This window comes from Schistocerca nitens, chromosome 5, assembly GCF_023898315.1.
Source record: "Schistocerca nitens isolate TAMUIC-IGC-003100 chromosome 5, iqSchNite1.1, whole genome shotgun sequence".
NCBI lineage: Eukaryota > Metazoa > Arthropoda > Insecta > Orthoptera > Acrididae > Schistocerca > Schistocerca nitens.
In genome coordinates this window covers 643,815,500-643,837,340 of record NC_064618.1, presented here as the reverse complement: position 1 = coordinate 643,837,340, position 21,841 = coordinate 643,815,500, and the positions used below count along the sequence as shown (strand labels likewise).

Sequence of the window (21,841 nt, the reverse complement as noted above, 5' to 3'; positions counted from 1 at the left end):
TCCGTGGGTAGTCGTTAGCCCTAGCACACATGAAATGTATATCCACATACCCCTCGTTATTGTAACGTTCCATGCTACCATGAACGCTCGTGCAGCTTGACGCTCCACAAACAACTGACTGACTGTGAACTGTACCATTGTATCGATTCCATTTGCAAATACACGTCTCGAAGATGTAAACAAAGACCATACCAAGAACCAGCATCACGCCAATAGTGGCTGGTAACCTAAGAGTCGCAATTATCTTGCAAGTACTTCATTTGCAGATCTTGGTTTACTGAGCCATTTGTGCTGCGTGTATTGCGTACTTTCAGCTGTATGCATTTACGTCATTATTTATGATAACACGGAGTATACAGGTGTGAGTTTGTACGTACTTGTATTGTGAAGTTCAGTCCAGTATTCATGTATGGCTCTCTAATGATTAATCGTTTCCTTGGTTTCTGCATTATAACGCTCCATCACTACGAAAATATTAATTTGGTACCATTCCAGATGACGCATTAGTGTTCATATAGAATGTTCACAATCGTACAATGCAATCGCACAGTCGTGAGTCTAAATGAGAGTTGTCTGTTGTGTTAGGCATTCCGCAACGAAGGTCAGTTTCCAATGAGGTCCAGCAACGATTCAACCATGTACTACCGGAAACACGTGAGGCCCGACTGGTTCCGCGGCCGCTACGGCCTCCTCGGCACGTAAGTACCACCTCATGTTCACAAAGTACCAGGCTAACATGCTTTTACATATAAGGAAACAAAATTCCGTTATCACAAATCATAGTTTTTACTAAAAATAATTAATAATTAACACCACTATGCAGCTTGGTTCCTACGGATTAAAGTACTGGCCTTGCATTTTTTCGCGGAGTGACATACATATATGGTCAGAGATAAGGCACACGCGAGCATGGTGTAGTGACAGTGGTGATGATGTAGGCACGAGGGCTGACGTAATTATGCCACTGCTTCACATACGGGTCAGAGGCGTAGTACGTCACATTACTGGTTACCACTAGGATAGACCCCGTAGCGAATGAAGTTTAACACGACGATTTCTGCACAAGCGGAGTACTTATTCCAACAATGTTGATGATACACGGGGCAATGAAACTCCGAAGCACAAATGTTCGCTCTTAGTGCGTTTGCATGTTTTTATAAGTGCAACTTAAGGTTTAGTTTCCGTAAATAGTAAAATGGAAATGAGCCTCTGGCATCGTTGGCCGGGAAGCTCGGTAGCCAAGTGGAAGTCTTATTTCATTCGACGCCACTTAGGGCGACTTGTACACCGGTGATGAGGGTGAAATGATGAGGGCAACACAACACCCAGTCCACCAGCGGAGGAAATCTACAACCCGGCCGGGAATCGAAGCAGGTCTCGCTTGCACGGGAGACAAGCACCTTACCACCAGCCTAAGCAGACTGATTCTGTAAATAGTCATTTTATATCAACAAGGTAGGTACAGCTATACAATGGCTGAATTCTAACAGTGTTAAACCGATAACGTTGTACATTTTTTATAGTTACGTTCCCCAAAAGTACCTTGGGGGTTGGACAAAAAACTGTTCGCTACAATAAGGATAGTGATTTAATGAGTGGATATGTTGGTTGACCAAACAGCGCTTCTCATCGTATAATCACGCACCCCAAATTGATTTGCGGCTAGTAGTGTCTTATTTTTTTTTTTTTTTTGTTATTTCTTAAACTGCTTAATAACACGCACATTGTAAAGATCACTGAAATGTAAGCACTCCGTACCCACCCATGTATTTATAACACATGGACATCTCATTGAACGCCCACTCAATGTCACCACTGTCTTTACCACGCACTCTGGAACGCCAGTGACGTTCCCCGATAATTGCTGGTTGGAAATGCAAGGATATTAACAGGCGCTAAGGTGTATATGGCACGATCTGTAGGATTAAATGGATTTTAACTACTGTCTGCAGATGACACGAAAATGTTCATACACGAACGTCGGACGTAGTGACCTGATTTTTTAAATTTATTTTCCTGACATTTTAGATTTATTAATTTTAATTTTATTTTATCAGTTTCTACTTAAGGGTATATACACACATCAAAAAAAGTTTTACATCACCCCGGTTCCCAGAACTCCTAACGATAGACACTGACTGTGCTTGCTGTATCACAAACACAGTTCCTTTGACTGTTCAGAGCTGTCACTAAACCAGCCCAAAGATGCAAACAACCATGCCTGAGCAGCACCTATTAGACGGAGAGGGTCCGACAGCCGATCATTTCCAGTCATTCCACCACGAAGGAGGTACACGGCTCGTGTTATCTGTAATTCAACCATGCCTAGACAGTCAACACCGCGGTTTGGGCAAGGAAGGGCTCACAACAAGGGAAGTGTTCAGATGTCTCAGAGTGAACCAAAGCGATCTCGCTCGGACATGGCGGAGATACAGAGACACAGGAATTGTCGATGATATGCCTCGCTCGGGCCGCCCAAGAGCTGCTCCTGCTGTGGATGACCGCTACCTACGGATTATGGCTCGGAAGAACCCTGACAGCAACGTCACATGTTGAATAATGTTTTCCGTACATCCACAGAACACCGTGTTACGACTCAAACTGTGCTCAATAGGCTGAATGATGTGCAGCTTCACTCCCGACGTCCATGGCGAGGTCCATCTTTGCAACCACGACACAATGCAGCGCGCTACAGATGGGCCCAACAACATGCCGAATGGACCGCTCAGGACTGGCACAATGTTTTCTTCACCGATGAGTGTCGCGCATGCCTTCAACCAGACAATCGTCGGAGGCGTGTTTGGAGCAACCCGGTCAGGCTGACCGCCTCAGACACACCATCAAAATGGTTCAAATGGCTCTGAGCACTATGGGACTCAACTGCTGAGGTCATTAGTCCCCTAGAACTTAGAACTAGTTAAACCTAACTAACCTAAGGACATCACAAACATCCATGCCCGAGGCAGGATTCGAACCTGCGACCGTAGCGGTCTTGCGGTTCCAGACTGCAGCGCCTTTAACCGCACGGCCACTTCGGCCGGCAGACACACCATCCAGCGAGTGCAGCAAGGTGAGGGATCCTGGTGTTATTGGGGTGGCATTATGTGGGGCCGACATACGCCGCTGGTGTTCCGCTTAGTAGGTCAGGAGTCCACTACACACAGGAGGCGGCTACACGGGTAGCGGGGGCTGTGTGGAAGGGACTGGGCGGTTTTTTAGGTTAGAGGGTCTCAGGGAACGACAGAAGGAGCGTCCGTCAGAAAGTGGGCAGGTAAAACACAGTAAGGAAGTTGTAGAAACGATTGGTATTGTAGTTGTAAATTGTCGTAGCTGTGTTGGGAAAGAACCAGAGCTCCAAGCCCCAATAGAAAGCACTGAAGCTGAAATAGCTGTAGGTACAGAGAGCTGGTTAAAGCCGGAAATAAGTTCAGCCGAAATTTTTTGAAACGATCTAACAGTGTTCAGAAAGGATAGATTAAATACAGTTGGTGGTGGAGTATTTATTACTGTCAGAGATAGTTTGCCTTGTAGCGAAATTGAAGAACATAGTTCATGTGAAATAGTATGGGTAGAGGTTATACCTGAAAATCGGACAAAAACTATTAACTGGATGTTTTACCGACCCCCCCCCCCCCCCCCGACTCAGAAGACATAGTTGCTGAACAGTTCAAAGAAAACTTGAGTCTCATTTCAAATAAGTACCCCGCTCATACAGTTGTAGTCGGTGATGACTTCAATCTACACTCGATATGCTGGAAAAATTATACGAGTACTTTTAAAGCCGGCGGCAGGCATAAAACATCATCCGAAATTGTACTGAATGCTTTCTCAGAAAATTATTTTCAACAATTAGTTCATGAGCCCACTCTAAGCGTAAATGGTTGCGAAAGCATACTTGACCTTTTAGCAACAAATAATCCTGGACAAAGAGTGAGTGTTGTGACGAATACAGGGATTAGCGACCACAAGGCAGTTGCTGCTCGGCTGAGTACCGTAACACCTACAACCATCAAAAAGAAACGCAAAGTGTATCTATTTAAAAAAAGGTGATAAAAATGCTCTTAACGCCTTTTTAAGAGACAGTCTTCATTCCTTCCGATCTGATTATGTAAGTGTAGAAAAGTTGTGGAATGTTTTCAAAGAGATAGTATCAACAGTAATTGAGAGATATATACCACATAATCTAATAAGTGATGGTACTGATCCCCCATGGCACACAAAACGGATCAGATAGTTATTGCAGCAGCAACGAAAAAGGCATGCCAAATTTAAAAGAACGCAAAATCTCCAAGATTGGCAAAGTTTTCCGGAAGTTCGAAATATGGCGCGTACTTCAATGCGAGATGCTTTTAATAATTTCCACAACGAAATTCTGTCTCGAAATCTGGCAGAAAATCCAAAGAGATTCTGGCAATACATAAAGCACACCAGTGGCAAGACACATCAATACCTTCACTGCTCGACAACAACGGTGAAGTCACTGATGACAGTGGCACTAAAGCAGAGTTATTAAACACGGTTTTCCGTAACTCCTTCACCATAGAAGACGAAGTAAATATTCCCGAATTCCAATCAGGAGCAACTGCCAAGATGAGAAACATCCTCGGTGTAACAAAGCAACTTAAACCACTTAATACGGACAAGGCCTCCGGTCCAGATTGTATACCAGTCAGGTTCCTCTCAGAGTATGCTGATAAAATAGCTCCATATTTAGCAATTATATGCAACCAATCGCTCACAGGAAGATACGTACCTAAAGACTGGAAAATTGCTCAAGTCACACCAATATCCGAAAAGGGAAGTAGGGGTAATCCGCTGAATTACAGACCTATATCACTAACGTCGATTTGCAGTAGGGTTTTGGAACATATACTGTATTCGAACATTATGAAGTACCTCGAAGAAAACGATTTATTGACATTTAGTCAGCACGGAATCAGAAAATATCGTTCTTGTGAAACACAACTAGTTCTTTATACTCATGAAGTAATAAGTGCTATCGACAGGGGATGTCAAACTGATTCCATATTTTTAGATTTCCAGAAGGCTTTCGACACCGTTCCTCACAAGCGTCTTCTAATCAAACTGCGTGCCTGCGGAGTATCGCCTCAGTTGTGCGACTGGATTCGTGATTTCCTGTCAGAAAGGTCACAGTTCGTAGTAATAGACGGAACGTCATCGAGTAAAACAGAAGTAATATTCGGCGTTCCCCAAGGAAGTGTTATAGGCCCTCTATTGTTCCTGATCTATATTAACGACATAGGAGACAATCTGTGTAGCCGTCTTTGATTGTTTGCAGGTGGTGCTGTCATTTACGGTCTTGTAAAGTCATCAGATGATCAAAACGACTTGCAAAATGATTTAGATGAGATATCTGTATGGTGCGAAAAGTGGAAATTGACCCTGAATAAGGAAAAGTGTGAAGTTATTCACATAGGTACTAAAAGAAATCAGATAAATTTCGATTACGCGATAAGTCACACAAATCTGAAGGCTGTAAATTCAACTAAATACTTAGGGATTACAATTACACATAACGTACATTGGAACGATCACATAGATAATATTGTGGGTAGAGCAAACCACAAACTGCGATTCACTGGCAGAACACTTAAAGGTGCAACAGGTCTACTAAAGAGACTGCTTACACTACGCTTGTCCGTCCTATTCTGGAGTACTGCTATGCGGTGTGGGATCCTCATCAGGTGGGACTGATGGATGACATCGAAAAAGTACAAAGAAGGGCAGCTCGTTTTGTAATATCGCGAAATAGGGGAGATAGTGTCACAGACATGGTACGTGAATTGGATTGGCAATCATTAAAACAAAGGCGTTTTTCGTTGCGACGGGATCTTCTTATGAAATTTCAATCACCAGTTTTCTCCTCCGACTGCGAAAACATTCTGTTGGCACGCACCTAAATAGGGCGAAATGATCATCACGATAAAATAAGAGAAATCAGGGCTCGCACGGAAAAAATTAAGTGCTCGTTTTTCCTTCGTGCCGTTCGAGAGTGGAATGGTAGAGAGACGGCATGAAGCTGGTTCATTGAAGCCTCTGCCAGGCACTTTATTGTGAGTAGCAGAGTAATCACGTAGATGTAGATGTGGTCATGGAAAGCGCCATAACGGCTGCACGATACGTGAATGCCATCCTCCGACCGATAGTGCAACCATATCGGCAGCATACTGGCGACGCATTCGTCTTCATGGACGACAATTCGTGCCCCATCTCGCACATCTTGTGAATGACTTCCTTCAGGATAAGGAAATCGCTCGACTATAGTGGCCAGCATGTTCTCCAGACATGAACCCTATCGAACATGCCCAGGATAGATTGAAAAGGGCTGTTTATGGACGACATGACCCACCAACCACTCTGAGGGATCTACGCCGATTAGCCGTTGGGGAGTAGGACAATCTGGACAACAGTGTCTTGATGAACTTGTGGATAGTATGCCACGACGAATATAGGCATGCATCAATGCAAGAGGACGTGCTACTGGGTATTAGAGGTACCAGTGTGTACACCAATCTGGACCACCACCTCTGAAGGTCTCACTGTATGGTGGTACAACATGAAATTTGTGGTTTCCATGAGCAATAAAAAGGGCAGAAATGATGTTTATGTTTATCTATATTCCAATTTTCTGTACAGGTTCCGGAACTCTCGGAACTGAGGTGATGCAAAGCTTTTTTGACGTCCGTAGATTTTCGCATGCAGGTTACATTTAATGGGCTATTCCAATTTAATTGCTGGGTTAGGTGCCGAAAATAGAGTTTGATAATGTCACAGTGAATAAAATGGTAAGTACTAAGACGTAGCAGCCGCGCGGGATCTGAGGCGTCTTGTCATAGTCCTCGAGGCTTCTCCCGTTGGAGGTTCGAGTCCTCCCTTGGGCATGGGTGTGTGTGTTGTCCTTAGTGTAAGATTAAGTAGTGAGTAAGCTTAGGGACCGATGACCTCAGCAGTTTGGTCCCATAAGAATTAACCACAAATTTAAAACCCGTAGCACAATGTTTCGCATGAGACGGCTTTATAGTGGGTATCATTTGAGTATAATCAGCAATTAGACGTACATGCCAAGCTACCAAAAATGTTATATCAGGACATTTGAGTCTGAAACAATGTTTCGTATGAGAGCATTTAAGTGCATCTGTAGCTGGATTAGAATGCCTAATTAGTAACTTGTTAAAATGTCAGGATTTGCGAGGAAGCGAAAACAGTAGGCACCCGTTGAGGTGATGAAGTTAAACATTTCATAAGAGGCATGATGATTTAATTCAGTAAAAAGTGGTTGAAGGCAGGTCTAGAGAAGCCGCCGAAACTGAACGGGCTGCTGCCCAAGAGAGCGGGAGAGGAGAGCGTCTATCCGTGGCGGAAGCTGCCAGCACAAGAGGGCGGACGGCGTGTCCGCTCCCGGTAGCTGGCCGCGGATCCACCCCCACGTGACCTCCTCCAAACCTCCCTATTGGACATCCAAATTGTAGACGCGCGGTTCGGTAGCGTTACCTCGTCAGCAACACGTGAGTTTAGTTGCTCATGGTTGAACACGTGAGTTTCGAAGTGGTTCTGTCCGGTATAACGCAACGTGACTTACGAACTGAAACTAGCCACAAGACAGAAGGCACTGGCGAACATCAATTGAAATACAAAAAATTAAATTTTTGTAATATTACATTCATTTAGTAGCAGTCCCCACTGTACAATATTATTTCACTGCATCATGTGCGTATGTGACAGGTGGTTTGATCATAGGGGCACAATATGACAAACGTTGCTCATGTAGCATGCATGAGCAGTAATGCTAAATTGTTTGGAATTACGTAAAATGCTTCAGAATCCGTATTTCAATATTCGTTCTCTGTAAGTTACAACAGGACTCGCATGAACAGATACGCACTTTGAGTACAGGACAAGGCAATTTCAATGTGGTCACGCATGACATTATGTAGTAATGATTCTGTTTTAGTTGGTCTGTGTAACTGATCTTTACAAAACTATTGCCTAAACAAGCGATACGTACTGTTTTAAATGTTTTATGTATGTAAACTATATGTATGTAATGAAGCAATAAATGTGATTTCTTTCATCGTACTTTATATTAATTGTGACTGTTTAATAAAGGCGCTTCTATTACTGCTATTTTAATTCGATGTGACCGTTGGCCGTGGACGCGCAGTTGTACATCAAATGCTTGTCTTATGTTCAAATATATAGCGGGTACACGCGACACTGGTATTCATATTTGTGTAACAGTTGTACAATTTGTTGTCGTCATTCACTATATTGATATCAGATTTAATGAAGGTCATTAGACGCAACCCCATTTTAAAACGCGACACGCCCACTGGCTGCGGACGTGCGCTTGCACGTGAGACGCGTCGCTAGCGCCATAGAAGGTTTGCTGCTGTTGTTGGCTCTGTTGACATCCAGTTTGATAAGAGTCATTGGTAAGAGGCATGTGTGGATTGCGTTCATCCTGCAAACATCTACAGGGCATGTCTTGCCACACAGTGTTCATGATTAATATCAGCACTGTCAGTACAGATATCTTTGTATTAAGATAATTAATTTCTGTTACATTTGAGCTTTTTTGAATTCACTGTTCACTGATGTCTTTGTACTGTTTCTGTAGCCCCAGTAGGCCAGGCTTGAAAACAAAATGTTGAAACTGAAGTAGAAACTCTTGCCGTGTGCAGAGGGATGGGGGCAGGATGGTTGCCACTAAGGGCAACAAAACGGCGCGTTGAATGTCGTTGGCTTACTGCTGTGGTGTAATCGTGCCACAGAGGAAAGAAGTGCCATCCGAGATCATCACTCCGGGTTATCGGGTCATATGGCGGACGATATTCAGATTAATCCGGGGCGTCTCCAGACTTGTCTTCAGTGGTCAGTGGGGTTCAGTACGAAGCGGGATCACTGACCGACAATTCTACTCCAGTAAATTAGATTCCAGGCCGATGACGTGTCTCGAGACGCCCGCGCAGCAGTGGGATACCAAATTGACTGTCTCCTGCCGTACAGCCCGACAGCCAGGAATGATGGGCTGGGGAGCCATTTGTTTTCTAACCAGGAGCCCTTTGGTTGTCACCTGTGGCACCCTTACAGCACAGCGGTACGCCGAAGATATTCTACGACCCGTTTCATTGCTCTTCCCGGCAAACCATACTGGGCTTACATTTCGGCAAAACAATTGCCGCCCGCACACGGCTAGAGTTTCTACTGATTGTTTTCGTACCTGTGAAACCGTCTCTTGGCTAGCAAAGTCGATGGATGCCTCCCCAGTTGAGAACGTTTGTAGAACTATGGGCAGCACTCTCCAACCAGCTAGTGATTTTGACGATATTACGCACAAATTGGACAGAATTTGGCACGGTATCCGGCAGGAGAACACCTCACAACTCTGTCAATCACTCCCAAGCCGAATAACCCCTTGCATAACGGCCATAGGTGGACCAACGCGTTTTTGACTTGTTCAGAAGCTCTTTCCCTTGAATAAATTTGAATGATTTTCACATTTTCACGTTTACCGCCTTTCGTCCCATTTGGATAATCCCTACGTTATGCGTCGTCTTTTATTTTTGTCTCAGCACAAAGAACCTAGCTATGGTATTTGTGTGATTCCATGGCCACACGATGTTAATCGTGACTGAAAACAATTTTTAACTGGCACGTAGTGTAGACGAATGTCGCCTTTTGGCAATAAAAGTCGCTTTCAACACGACCAGGAATTTTTACTGCTAGCGAATACAGATCTATTTCAACCAGTTTGGAGGCGAACAATGCTTAGAGAACTGCGTGCTGTACTGTCTGGAGTCGATTATATACAAAAATGCCACTGCTGACAGCGTAACATAAAGGTGCACAAACTGGACATGTATTGTGTCACCCGACGAATCGCAATTTTGCATTTTTTCCAGCTGATGCGAGGCGTCCTTGCCTCAAAGAGGCGTTTAATCGGCAATGTGTGGAGTATGTAGTTCGGGCTTGGTGATGGTTTTCGTGTAGTAACTTGGTTCGACTTACCCAGATCACCATTAACATGAACCAGGAATTTTATTTCATCATCCTCAGACATTAGGTGTTGCCCATTATTCTATGTATTCACGGTGACTGTTATGGACACTTCCAACTTACGAGATAGCTCCACCCTCGTTTAGAGATCTGGACGCATGCGTTCCTGGTTTGTCGATCATTCAGGCACCCAGTCACAACTCAACTGGCCGCCTAAATGACCGGTTTTAAATCCCTAGGAAGCGTCTGTGACTATTAAGAGCAGCGGATGAAACGTAGCAGTTAATGTCTACAGTATGGAATCTCTGCGGGATCTAATCATGAACAACTGGCTTCGACTGGATATGGCACATCCGAAGACACTTGCGAACTCTCTTCCTCATAGAGTACTAGTCAACGTCAGACGGTTTTAACTGCTTTGCGTAATGTCTCCTACATGTGCCTACTCTTTCGTCCAGTTTGTTACGCACCTGGACATGGGATATCGGGGTTTAAAATTCACCGTACCTTTTAATAAAAAAAAAGCAGTTTTTACGACTGCAGGAGAATGTTTTCCTTTTTCCTTTGGGTTTTACGAATATAATTCTCTCTCTACTACAACAATAGCTCACTGGTTTTTCTGTGTACGATACCCACCAGCTACTCATGTTCAGAGGAAACAGAGCACATTGAACAACTAGAGATAGGACGTTCATATTCACAGGACTTGTACATTAGTATGTTCTGCAGAAATAGTTAGCATTGCAGTCAACTAACTTCAACATGTGTCCTGTTGCCTATTAGGCACAGAGTCCGCCATGGGCGCTGATACCTAGTTCCATGTGTGATGGCATCGACGGGTATAAACCGTGAATGACGTCCCGTGGTATAGCCATCTATGCTGCATTCACCCATGTTCATCTGTGGTGATTGGCACTGGATCACAGCGCTGCACCCGTCGTTACACAATATTCCACAGATTTTCGACTGGCGACAAGTTTGGTGATCTGGTATGCCAGGGCAAATGGCTTACGTCCTGTGACACCAAGGAGGCATGTGTTTGTGCAGCAACATGTGGTCATGCATTGTCTGGCTGATAAACAGAGTCTCGGGCGTTGTGCGGGAAGGAAATGGCTGCGGGTCAGATGATGTCATTCACCTAGGTCACACTGGTCACAATGCCCTGGACACGTAGCAACTGTTACTTGTGGTCGTACCTTACAGCAGCCCACAACATAAGGCCTTGAGTTGGCGCTGTACTTTGTACGTCTTGTGCGAATGCTATCACTGTGATGCCGCTCTCCACAAAACACGGCCATAATTTTCAAACAAACAACCTGGATTCGTCCGAAAAAGCTATCTGATGCCATTCCCGTCCCCCAATCATTTCTGCACATATTAATATACATGTCCTGTTTATATGAACGTCCTATCTTCAGTCGATCAAGGTGTTCTGCTTTTTCTGAACATGGGTGTACTTATACCATGAGCTCTGTGTGTACACTCTGTTAATTATGACCTTTTTTACATTTCGAATTGGATAACTGGTTTTTCCTGAAACGTCCACATACCGATAACTCAAAAGAATATTGCTGCAGATATGTGGTGTTTGTGAAAATGATTTATTTCGACATTAGTTTTGTTGACATAGAGCGATACTCTTACCTATTGCTAAAAACAGTCTCCAGTCTCTTTGTTGATCTAACCTGGTGCCCTAATTTCTTTCTGAGTATTTTAACCCGTCAACATCTTGTGTCAGAGGTTCGTTGTGAGATGGTCTGTTGTATCAAAATGTTAAAAGTACTCTCTGCTTAACCCGAAATTCGGAGGCTAGCGCATCTGCTTAACATTTGCTCCTAGCATCTGAACTCTTGGCCCATTCACAGGCGTAATTCTACCTTTTTTTAGTGACTGTAGCAAAGGATACAAGAGTATATGTAAGGGAAGTGCTTCCGAGATACAATAAAGTCAGTCAAGTCTGTGGAACTCAACATATTAACGAGCTTTTGTAGAGTGAAGACATTCGTTCGTCGTATCACTAGGAGAAGGACGGTGGCAAGCTCGTCGTCCCATCCGCCTTTCATCGTCATGAAATATCCCCTGTACTCAATTTCTTAGCAGACTGAGTAGATCTGGGCCCGTCTTGGAAGCAATTTAACGAGGAAAATCCCCGCTCCGACCTGGGATTGAACCCGAGACCTCCAAGGAGAGAGTTTAACGCTTCACCTACTAGGCCATCGCGGCCTATGAGAATTACAAATAATTTTCACTTCTGTCTACTGGATATGTCAATGTCAGTGAAAGGAATGAAGTACACAGCTATGAAAATCTACTCATCTAAATATCTGGCATGAAGCAGACGTATTTTTAAATGTAGGTTAAAATATTTTCTCTTTAATAATTTCCACCCCCACAGCTAAGTGGTCAGCCCGTGTGAATGCCATGCTCTATGCGCAGGTTCGTTTCGCGGCTGTAACGCAGATTTTCTCCGCTCGGGGACTTGGTGTTCTATTGTCCTCATCATTGTTTCATCATTATCGAGACGCAAGTCCCCCAGAGCTGTGTCACCTATAAAGATTTGCAACCCGGTGGCCGCACTTCCCCAGCTGGGGACTCCTGGACATCAATGCCATACAATCATAATCATCATCATCCTAAACAATTTTTATATTATAAAGGACTTCTTGGACAGAAATTAGTGTTTACATACTACAATATATACATATTTGTATTTCAGAAGCCACCAGACAAAGTGTGGACTAAGCTACACAATCTGCCAGTTTTGTATTCTGCCATTCCCGCTCCATTTAGATATTATACGACGAACTCAAGAGGATCGTTTAGCACCCTGTGTATGAACCCGAATATCTGTATTTTAGTCATCTGTACCCTAGGTGCATGTATGAGAAAACAGCTGGTTTCTTCACCTGAACGTGTGTTCTTAGAAATATTCCCCGTGATGCACAGCAGTTCCATCGTAGCCTGTGTGTGTGTGTGTGTGTGTGTGTGTGTGTACGTGTGTGTGTCACAGCTGCTTGAGAGTTTTCGTGACACTCTCACGGTTAACCAAAGACGTGACGGATCGTGCGGCTCTAATTTAAATCTGTTCTAGTTCTTCTGTTAATCGTAGTTGCTAAGGGTACCACACTTACGGACAGTCCTCGACAACTGACAGAGCAGTACCTCTCTAATGAGAATTTTAGTTCAGCCCGCCGCTGTGGACGAGCGGTTCTAAGCGCTTCAGTCCGGAATCACGCGGCTGCTACGGTCGCAGGTACGAATTCTGCCTCGGGCAGGGATGTGGGTGATGTCCTTAGGTTAGTTAGGTTTAAGTAGTTCTAAATCTAGGGGATTGATGACCTCAGATGTTAAGCCCCATAGTGCTTAGAGCCATTTTTGAATTTTAGTTCCTTTCAAGTGTTCTAATGAATCAGAGACTGACATCTGCCTTCATCGCGGCTACATTTATTTGGTCGTTCCAACTTAACTGTATTCGGGTGGAAACTCCGAGATACTTGCAGGTCATGATTGATTGTGTTTCCAGTGGCCGATGGCGTGCTCAAGCGAATTGTGAACTTTTAGTGTTTTCACGATCAGTACCTTACACTTACTTATGAATAGCACAGTTTTCTGCAGCCAAGATTATTTGGTATTTTTGTTCTATTTCACACTTACCAGTTCCGACAGAATCTTGCTGTCGTCGTCGGCTCTTTAGATAGTTCTTATTAAAGTGCACACATTCCACTTTCCTCTCACACTAAAAGACACCACGTCGGCTTGTCAGACACATGAAAAAGAACATATAAAAATCCCTTGCACCAACCGAGTGTCCAGGTGTGAAGGTAAACACAAAGAGAGTGCAGTCAGGGCCCAAGCACGTCACAAGAAAAACTGAATTTCACCTCTTCTACACACAGTTGGTGCAAGGAATATCCAACGAAGCGCCAAAGAACCTCATACAGGCATGCGTATTCTAATACAGACATATGAAAACATGCAGAATACGGCACTGCGGTCGGCAATGTATATATGAGACAAAAAGTGTCTGGCCCATTTGTCAGATCGGTTACTGCTGCTACAGTGGCAGGGTATCAAGATTTAAGTGAGTCTGAACATCGTGTTATAGTCGGCGCACGGGCGATGGGACACAGCATATCCGATGTAGCGATAACGTGGGGATTTTCCCGTTCGACCATTCACGAGTGTACCGTGAATAGCATGAATCCGGTAAAATACCAAATATCCGACATCGCTGCGGCCAGAAAAAACTTCTGCAAGGACGGGACCAACGACAACTGAAGAGAATCGTTCAGCGTGACAGAAGTGCAACACTTCCGCAAATTGTTGCAGATTTCAATGTTTGGTCATCAAGAACTGTCAGCATGCGAACCATTCAAAGAAACATAATCGATATGAGCTTTCGGAGCCGAAGGTCCACTCCTGTTCCCTTGCTGACTGGACGACACAAAACTTTACGACTCGCCTGGGTCCGCCATCACCGACATCAGACTGTTGATAACTGGAAATATGTTGTCCGGTCGGACGAGGCTCGTTTCAAATTTTATCGAGCGGATGGACGTGTACGGGTATGGAGACAACATCATGAATCCATGGACTCTGCATATCAGCAGGGGACTGTTCACGCTGTTGGAGATTCTGTGATGGAGTGCGGCGTGCGCAATTGGAGTCATATGGAACCCCTGAGACGTCTAGATACGACTCTGACAGGTGACACATACGTAAACATCCTGTCTGATCACCTGCATCCACTCATATCCATTGTGCATTCCGATGGACTTGGGCAATTCCATCAGGACAAGGCACACCCGAACCGTCCAGAATTGCTACAGGTGGCTCCAGAACACTCTTCTAACCCTTCCGCTGGCCACCAGATTCCCCAGCCATGAACACTATTGAGCATATCTGGGATGCCCTGCAACGTGCTGTTCAGAAGAGATCTTCACATCCTCATACTCTTACGGATTTATTGACGGCACTACATGAGTTCAAATGGCTCTAATCGCTATGGGACTTAACTTCTGAGGTCATCAGTCCCCCAGAACTTAGAACTACTTAAACCTCCTTAGGTTGACATCACACACATCCATGCCCGAGGCAGGATTCGAACCTGCGACCGTAGCGGTCGCGCGCTTCCAGACTGTAGCGCCTAGAACCACTCGGCCACCCCAGCCGGCCCTACAGGAGTAATGGTGTCAGTTCTCTCCAACACCGCTTCCGGTATTAGTTGAGTTCATGCCACTTCGTGTTGCGGCACTACTGCGTGCTCGCGATGTGCCCTACACTATATTAGGCAGGTGTACCAGTTTCTTTGTCTCTTCAGTGTATGTTCTTTTTTGTGGATTTGGCAAGCCAAAATGTTCTCACTGTACTGGTGGCATGTGCACTGATCAGGCAGAACATTATGACCACCGACTTAATATCAATACAAACCCATCATAGGCAATAGCAACGTCAGATGGTGATGAATGACTGCTAGTTAGACACACGCACGGTGACTGCAGCATCAGTGAGCGTGCTGTCCGTGCGTAAAATGGGGAAGAAGCGATCTATCTGAGTCTGAACGAGGACATACTGTGATGGTCCGAAGGCTCGGCACGAGCATTTCGAAAACTTCACAACTTGTCGCACGTTCGAGGAATGCTGTAGTGAGGCGAAACCAGGGTGAAACCAATAACAGATGTCGGACTGCCTAGGCTGGGAAAACTGGTGGAGCAGGACAGGAGACGAACTGTGGCCGAACTAACATCGTGTCTCAACACACAGTGCCCCGAACACTCCCGACGTGTGGTCTCCGCACGCGACGACCCATGGATGTGCCAATGTTAACACCACGACATCGACAGCTACGACTGAAATGGTCACCTGAGCATCAGCACTGGATGTTGACGGAGTGGCATGGTCCGACGAATCTCAATACCGTACTTTCATCATCATGCCCATGGGAGGACGCGAATCCGTTGCCTCCCAGGGTAACAACTCTTGACACCTATGCTGCCGGATGGTGGCAAGTTGGCATAGGCTCCAATATGCTCTGGCAACATTAACGTGGGGATCTATGGGTCCAGAGTAGCTTGTGCAAGACACCATGGCGGTAAATGGGCATTGTAAACTGGTTGCAGACCCGTACACCCCTTCGTGACATTCATGTTTCCCGACGCCAGCGGCATTTTTCAAGAAATTATGCCACATCACAAGGCCACGATAGAGCGGTTCGAAGAACACATAGGCGAGTGCTGGCTCCCCGACTCGCAAGATCTGAACCCGACTGAACACATCTCGGATGTGACTGAACGTAGCGTCAAAGCACATCGACCCCTCCCCGGAATTCACTGGATTACGTGATTTGTGCACACAAATGAGGTACCAGCTCTCTTGAGCGACCTACCAAGGTCTCATTGCTTCAATGCCACGACGTATCGCCGCTATTGTCTATGCCAAAAGTGGATTTGTTGGTTGGGTGGTTCTGGTTGTAAAGGGACCAAACTATGGGGTCATCAGTCCCTGCCAAAGGTGAACATACCCGTTATTAGGTACGTGGCCATAAAGTTCTGGCTGATCGGTGATGCATTTTAGGAATTTTCGAAGATCCGATGATGACAGCAAGATACAGTCGAAATCGGTCGTTATGAAATAAAAAATAAAAAAAAATATCGCGGCATCACCTACAAATACTCGGAGTTAACCATCGCTTCCCTCACTCCTGTTACTGTTATGTCTTCATAATCTTTATTTTACTATTTGTTGTTTTCGTGTCACATTGCGGGGGTTACATGAGGGCTTGATATTTCTCCCTCGAGTGCCGTCTCACACGGTAATCCAAATGAATGAAATTAAAAATTTATCTAGCTGGACAAAGAAGGGGCTACTCAGTGCATAAATAAGAAGTTAAATAGATGAGAAAATCTTTTATTGGAAACAGGTTTCCACATTGAAGAAGCTACCTTTATTGAAGGAGAAAAGTTTTGAATAGCAGGACATTAAGCAAAAGAGATAAGAGATACGTACTGCCTTTTAAATATTGTTTTATGTGTTTGTATTCACATATTTTCTCGGCAGTATGAAATTTCGAAATGTTTGAGTACACTTTTCCTTTTCTTTCAGTTCTCAAGTGTGGTGTCACCGCCAGACACCACACTTGCTAGGTGGTAGCCTTTAAATTGGCCGCGGTCCATTAGTATACGTCGGACCCGCGTGTCGCCACTGTCAGTGATAGCAGACCGAGCGCCACCACACGGCAGGTCTAGAGAGACGTCCTGGCACTCGCCCCAGTTGTACAGTCGACTTTGCCTGAGATGGATTACTGACAAACACGCTCTCATTTGCCGAGACGATAGTTAGCATAGCCTTCAGCTACAATTGCTACGACCTAGCAAGGCGCTGTATTCAATTGATATTGAGATTTTATTAATGTATCATCAAGAGCGATGTTCTACAAATGTGGATTAAAGTTAAGTATTCCAGAAGCTACGTACTTTTCTGTATAGCATTCATTACGTATCCTGTTTCAGACCTCACGCCAGCCTGCGTGAGTTTAAGTGCGTGCCTTTCGGCTTCCTCTCATTTTGTCTAGGCTGTCTTACCTAGACACAACATCAAGAGTATAGAGCATTTGCAATACTAATGTCCACCATGAATTTAACTTTTGACCATTAAGGGGATACGGAATCGGATTTTGGGTTAAAAAATCGAATTTTTTTTTATTGGCGTATTATATTCTGCCATGTTTCCTCTTTAAAATGACGTATCATACATAGCTCTACTACAATTATAACTATTTTATTTTTATATATTTGTGAGATCGGGTATTGCGCTCTTCACAGTGGTATAATGTTCGCTATGTCAAATATCTGGGAGATGGTGACTCTAAAGCATTCAAAGAAGTTTTGGAAAGCAAACCATATGGGAACAGTGTAAATATAAGCAAACTTGAATGTATAGGACATGTGCAGAAGAGAATGGGTGCCAGGCTGAGAAGGTTAAAATCAGTTATGAAAGGGAAAAAACTAGATGATGGGAAAACCTTGGATGGCAGAGGAAGATTGACTGATTCCATAATAGACCACATTCAGAACTGCTATGGCCTTGCAATCAGGCAAAATACAGGCAATCTTGAAGAAATGAGGAGAGCTATATGGGCTTTATATTTCCACACCGCATCCACGGATGAGCATCCACAACATGGTTTGTGCCCCAAAGGTGAAAACAGCTGGTGTAAATACAATAGGGGACTAACAACAGGAGAGAAATACATTCACCACCACAGTCTACCATCAGCCATCATGGCAGAAATAAAGCCCATTTTCAGAGAGCTGGCTGACAGAAGTCTTCTGATGAAATGTCTTCACGGAAAAACGCAGAACCCCAACGAGTGCTTGAATAGTGTGATATGGCATCGTCTCCCAAAAACAGTGTTTGTCGGAATTAATACACTACATTTTGGTGTGTATGATGCTGTGGCAACCTTCAATCTTGGAAATATAACTAAATGCCAGGTCCTTCAAAAGTTGGGTATGTGTGTTGGTTCCCGTACGGTACGTGCTATGTTCTTTTTAGATCAGCACAGACTAAGGCATGCTGATAATATAATCAAGACATTAGTGAAAAAAGCAAGACAGGTGCAGAGGGGTGCCAAAAGAAGACTTGAAGATGATTATGAAGACTGTGAAGGGGGTATTAGCTACGGATCAGGAATGTTTTAATCTTCTTTCTCCGTTTCCCGTAAGTTTACTTTTTACTTCATCTAGGAACATTATCTCAGGTACTGGTCAACCTAGAAGTCTGAAATTTTTATGACGTAGTGACATAGGTCCCTATTACATACTGAAACAACGATTTTTTAATTACTTGATTTACAAAAGACTTAGGGGTGACAGTCTAGTAAAAAGCGATGGAAAAAATTTACTTAAAAATAAATGTGCAATATCTCTGTAAGAAAATACTTTGACAATAAACTGTTGTTTCAGTATTGTTGTAACATATGAATGCACATACAGTAAAATTTTTACCTCTCTGTCTCCAGTAGTTTGTGAGAAAATGTTCCCTATAGTAGGCATATATTAACATTGCGGGGATAGGTGATTCCGTATCCCCTTAACAGACTATATATTATTATTGCTAGTTCCTTCATTCTGTTCCAACTTTTAGACATTATTTAGAGTGGCAGTACCTCATAAAATCATTTTCGCCGTTCAGGTAGCCAACTAACAGCAGACAATATTCACAATACACTCAAGTTTCGAGCCGACGTGTAGAAAAAAACGACCACTTGGAAGAGGCTAATCTCAGTGTAGGAATAAAATCCCAGGGGCTGTGTGGTAGAACCCCTTGCTACGGGCAGTCGACGGAGCGGTCGCGTCCTCAGTTCGCGGGTCACTCCACATATCCGTTGGCAACGCCTCGAAAGACCAACGCCGGGAGGAACGCGCTCTCCAGCAGCCACAATATCGTTACCTACCACGGCGCGAGTATCGCAGCGTGTGCGGTTGTTGGACGCGCGTTACGAGAATTGACCATGGAAAGATTACAATACTCATAGATATCGAACATCTTTGGATAAACCAATGTGCATGTATTAACATGCTGTTGGCAGCTATTGGTAAAAAATGTAGTAAATGCATGTCACTGTGAATCAGTTATGGATACCTACAGAGACATGAAAGTGGCTGTTGTAAAAGGATTTTAAAAGGCAGAGCCGGCCGCTGTGGCCGAGCGTTTCTAGGCGCTTCAGTCCGGAAACGAGCTGCTGCTACGGTCGCAGGTTAGAATCCTGCCTCGGGCATGGAAGGGTGTGATGTCCTTAGGTTAGTTAGGTTTAAGTGGTTCTAAGTCTAGGGGACTGATGACCTCAGATGTTAAGTCCCGTAGTGCTCAGAGCCATTTGAACCATTTTTTTAAAGGCAGAAGCCCTATCACACTACTTTGAGATGCAGCAGAAGGATCCTTCGCTTGTGACGATGCCTCTCAATCAAGAATGATAGTGAGCTCTTGTCACTAAAATGGTTCAAATGGCTCTGAGCACTATGGGACTAAACATCTATGGTCATCAGTCCCCTAGAACTTAGAACTACTTAAGCCTAACTAACCTAAGGACATCACACACAACACGCAGCCATCACGAGGCAGAGAAAATCCCTGACCCCGCCGGGAATCGAACCCGGGAACCCTGGCGTGGGAAGCGAGAACGCTACCGCACGACCACGAGATGCGGGCGCTCTTGTCACTAGAAAGTGTTCAATCCAGTAGCAAATTTGTTCGGATATTTGGTATTCGTGTACTTTGTGTTGGAAGTGATGCATCGAAAGCTTTCTGGAAGTCGAGAAACACTGCGTCATCCTGATATCAGGTCTCTACTTGCTTTTTGGACCATGCGATGATATAGTTTGCTTGGTTGCTTATGCCGTTGGGGTTTCCAAACGCTGTTGTTGTGCTGTGCTTGCGAGTGCAGGTTCTTAACCTGCGGAATCCAGTGGATGGTTCAAATGGTTCAAATGGCTCTGAGCACTATGGGACTTAACTTCTGAGGTCATCAGTCCCCTAGAACTCAGAACTACTTAAACCTTACTAACCTAAGGACATCACACACATCCATGCCCGAGGCAGGATTCGAACCTGCGACCGTAGCAGTCGCGCGGTTCCAGACTGTAGCGCCTAGAACCACTCGGCCACTCCGGCCGGTCCAGTGGACCGAGAACTGCTTTGTACAGCTCGAACACAATTAACCGCCACCTGTATCTTCACCTCTATACCATATCGCACAACGGATACACCGAACACTCCACACGTAACATTTGCAACATCAACAGAAATTAATGAAAGCATCAACAGCAGCATCATGTTCCCAACTCGGATTAAACAAAGCTAAGTAAAAATACATTGTTCACACAGCATCTATAATATATTTCTAATCTACTTTAGCTTATTATTTGGGCTAATCTAATTGTTCTGCAAAAGGGAAAACCAACAAACGGTTCAAATGGCTCTGAGCACTATGGGACTTAACTTCTGGGGTTATGTCCCCTAGAACTTAGAACTACTTAAACCTAACTAACCTAAGTACATCATACACATCCATGCCCGAGGCAGGATTCGAACCTGCGACCGTAGCAGTCGCGTGGTTCCAGACTGTAGCGCCTAGAACCGCTCGGCCACTCCGGCCGGCGGAAAACCAACACCGATGGAGTCAGGCAACTGATACACATCACATCCACGTTGTGCATCACTAGGCTCTTACTATCAGGTCATTTCATAAGTCGGGAGGACGACGGTTCAATCCCGCGTCCGGCCATCCTGATTTAGGTTTTCCGTGATTTCCCTAAATCGCTGCAGGCAAATGCCGGGATGGTTCCTTTCAAAGGGCACGGCCGACTTCCTTCCCCGTCCTTCCCTAATCCGATGAGACCGATGACCTCGCTGTCTGGTCTCCTTCCCCCAACCAATTTCATAAGTGTCGACGAAAAAATATTGCGAATCCGCCGCTCACGGGTGCTGCTTTCGGTCATAAAGTGTCAGCGAACGAAGTACTATCGCCATCTTACATTTACGACATTCTTTTTATAGCATAGCTATCTTCTCTTCAAAAAGTGAAATTTGTCACTATTTCCTTCTGCAGTCAGGAAGAAGAGTGGCACGACTTCCGGCGCAAAGTGAACCAGGCAATGTTGCAGCCGAGGTCCGCCAAGCTCTACGTGGGACCCATAGACCAGGTGGCCGAAGACTTCGTCAACAGGTGAGTGACGGGGCTTCCATAGGCCTGAGCGGCTAGCGTCAGAATGAAGTCTGACTACTTGCTATTGCAGTAATTTTGATTCTCGTAACCGACACAGTA

The 21,841-nt window shown here is 44.6% G+C and overlaps 1 protein-coding gene across 1 annotated transcript in view; it reads left to right on the top strand.

Annotated features, from left to right (window-relative positions):
* Nucleotides 1-21,841, top strand: part of LOC126259215 (probable cytochrome P450 12a5, mitochondrial) — a 219,296-nt gene that overhangs the window by 63,679 nt on the left and 133,776 nt on the right. The window contains exons 5-6 of the mRNA XM_049955814.1: nucleotides 586-698; nucleotides 21,626-21,742. Of these exons, the coding sequence (XP_049811771.1) occupies nucleotides 586-698; nucleotides 21,626-21,742 (230 nt within the window). The remainder of the gene's footprint in view (nucleotides 1-585; nucleotides 699-21,625; nucleotides 21,743-21,841) is intronic.